Raw genomic sequence first — 2,639 nt, 5'->3', positions numbered from 1 at the left:
GATCTGGGGTGATTAAATTAACACAAAAACAAAAACAAGACGGCGGGTTTTTAGGTATGTTGGCTGCTAGTCTAGGGATACCTTTGATTACATCTTTGTTAAGTGGTAAGGGACATGGCCAGGGTATACAGATTGATTCTCAACGAAGACCGTACAGACGATTTCCTATAGTAAAAAAAAAAAATTATAAACAAACCAATTTCTAACTTTGAAATTGAACAATGGATTAAACAATTAAAAATTAAAAACTTTAGGGGTGTATTTAGTAGAAATAATTTATTAAATTTATTAAAATCAAAAGCAAAGGACGAGTGTGGAATAATCAATTTAGATGACTCTGCTGGACCTGGAACACATTGGGTTTGTTACTTAAATAATATGTACTTTGATTCATTTGGACTTCCTCCACCAAAAGAAGTAATTAAATATATACCTGGGGTTAAGTATAACAACATACAATATCAAGACAAAACAAGTACACTCTGTGGTTATTATTGTTTATTTTCATTAAAATGTTACAAGATAAAATACCGTTGTATGATTTACTGTATAAAATACTAAAAATTAATAATGTAAAACAAAATGAACAAACAATTATAAATTATTTTAATAAAATGAGTTAAAATGTATTAAAATGTATCAAGAACGTAATATTCTTTACTACTAACAAAAATGTATCATAAGCGTTATATTCCATACTACTCCCAAAAGCGTATACGGAAGTGACGTGCGTTTACACTGTAAACGTTACTATAAATAGAAGTATAGATATATAAAAATAAACTTGAACGGAAGTGACGTGCGTTTACAGTGTAAACGTTACTATAAATAAATGTATAGATATATAGAAATTCCACTAATGTTAAAAATAAAATTGAACATGGTATACGGAAGTGACGTGCGTTTACAGTGTAAACGTTACTATAAATAAATGTATAGATATATAGAAATTCCACTAATGTTAAAAATAAAATTGAACGGAAGTGACGTGCGTTTACAGTGTAAACGTTACTATAAATAAATGTATAGATAAATAGAAATTCCACTAATGTTAAAAATAAAATTGAACGGAAGTGACGTGCGTTTACAGTGTAAACGTTACTATAAATAAATGTGAACATTGTACATGGAAATTCCACTAATGTTAAAAATACTTGAACGGAAGTGACGTGCGTTTACAGTGTAAACGTTACTATAAATAAATGTGAACATTATACTTGGAATCCTTATATAGATTCCTACTGTTAAAAGCTGATTTTGTTACCAATTCAACTCTGTACATATTTCTTCGATTAATTTCCTATTTTTGATTAAAGTTCCAGTGTTTAAAGCACACTTCAATAAATTCTTATGTTTCTCAATTAATTCATAAACTAAAGCCAGGTTTCGACAGTAGGAATCTGTGTAATGTACACCTCTGAGATGAAAATAAAGTCCCAGATCACAATCCTTTGGGCAAACTGATTTTAAATTTTTAATAATAAATCCAATCTGATGTGTACAATAAACAATATTCCGTTTGTTTCTGTATATCTGCTTGTCTAAATTTCTAATGCTTTCAATACATTTGTCCTCGCTTGAAATATCCACATTAAAATTTTCTAAAACCTCCTCTTGTCCGAATGATTTCGTAATTTCTTCTTTAAGCTTTTCTTTTAACGTACTCCTTGTTTGTTGCTTTGTTGGCTTACATGTATCAACCAATTTCTTGTAATATTTTGAACTGAATGTTGTAGTCCATTCTTGACATACAAAATCGTCTTTGTAATTATCTTTTAAATGGGTTGTTAATTCCGTCAAATCTTTTAACAGGTCTGCTGTTGTATTTTTATCCCTAAAAAGAAACACAATCTAAAGAATTACATAAGTATAAGCAGGTAAAAATAAATTTATCTCTAAGAAACACAAAATAATATTTCTAAAGTTAGTGAATGAGATCCGTCAAAGATCTGCTAAAGCTTGAACATAGTGGCGTAAATGTGTTTTAAAAAGTAACTTACATTGTAATCGTTTTCCTTGTTTCTGTTCTATCGTTGTATGTATTATAAGTCAGCAATATAAAGTAGCAAAGAATGTTCTGGTGTTAATCAGTTAGGTTTGTGTTGCAAAATACGACCATTTTTCAGAAAATATCACGTAAATCCCATATAACATTTTCAGATAATACGTCAGTTATTTATAACCAGATTTTCCGAAAATACGATAAAACGAAAGTAAAGGAAATATGTCAGTTATTTATAACCAGGTTTTCCGAAAATACAAGAAAACGAAAGTAAAGTAAATATGTCAGTTATTTATAACCGGGTTTTCCGAAAATACGGGAAAACGAAAGTAAAGTTAAAACCTGTGGATTTTAAATTGTCCGCCATTAGTTGGTTCGGACCAAGGATTAAAGGTTAAATTAGGTGAAACTGTTTCCGCACAAACAATTATTATACTACTTCTGTCCACCGTCTGTCTGTGCTAACATTTGGATACTTAGGTGGCATCACTATCCGGCCCTCCCCCAAAGTTTGTTTAAATGGGGGCCATTTTCATGGTCGCTAGAGTTGAAAATAAAACCAAACTTTAAATGACATCTTCTAATAACAATCTGGGTGGATATTCATTAAACTTGATCTGTAGCGTCATTTTAAGGT

General features: G+C 30.1%; 1 protein-coding gene across 1 annotated transcript; it reads right to left on the bottom strand.

Moving 5' to 3' along the window:
* Positions 1-599: 599 nt before the first annotated feature.
* LOC128550731 (uncharacterized) lies at positions 600-2,378 on the bottom strand. Its single transcript, XM_053530376.1, has 2 exons — positions 2,001-2,378; positions 600-1,834 (listed from the first exon to the last, which is right to left on the bottom strand). Coding segments are annotated over exons 1-2 (576 nt in total). The 5' UTR covers positions 2,003-2,378; the 3' UTR covers positions 600-1,260.
* Between the last annotated feature and the right edge of the window lie 261 nt (positions 2,379-2,639).

This window comes from Mercenaria mercenaria, chromosome 18 (genome assembly GCF_021730395.1).
Source record: "Mercenaria mercenaria strain notata chromosome 18, MADL_Memer_1, whole genome shotgun sequence".
In the NCBI taxonomy this organism is placed as follows: Eukaryota; Metazoa; Mollusca; class Bivalvia; order Venerida; family Veneridae; genus Mercenaria; species Mercenaria mercenaria.
The sequence above is the reverse complement of the archived record's forward strand: the minus strand, read 5'-3'. Positions and strand labels throughout refer to the sequence as shown.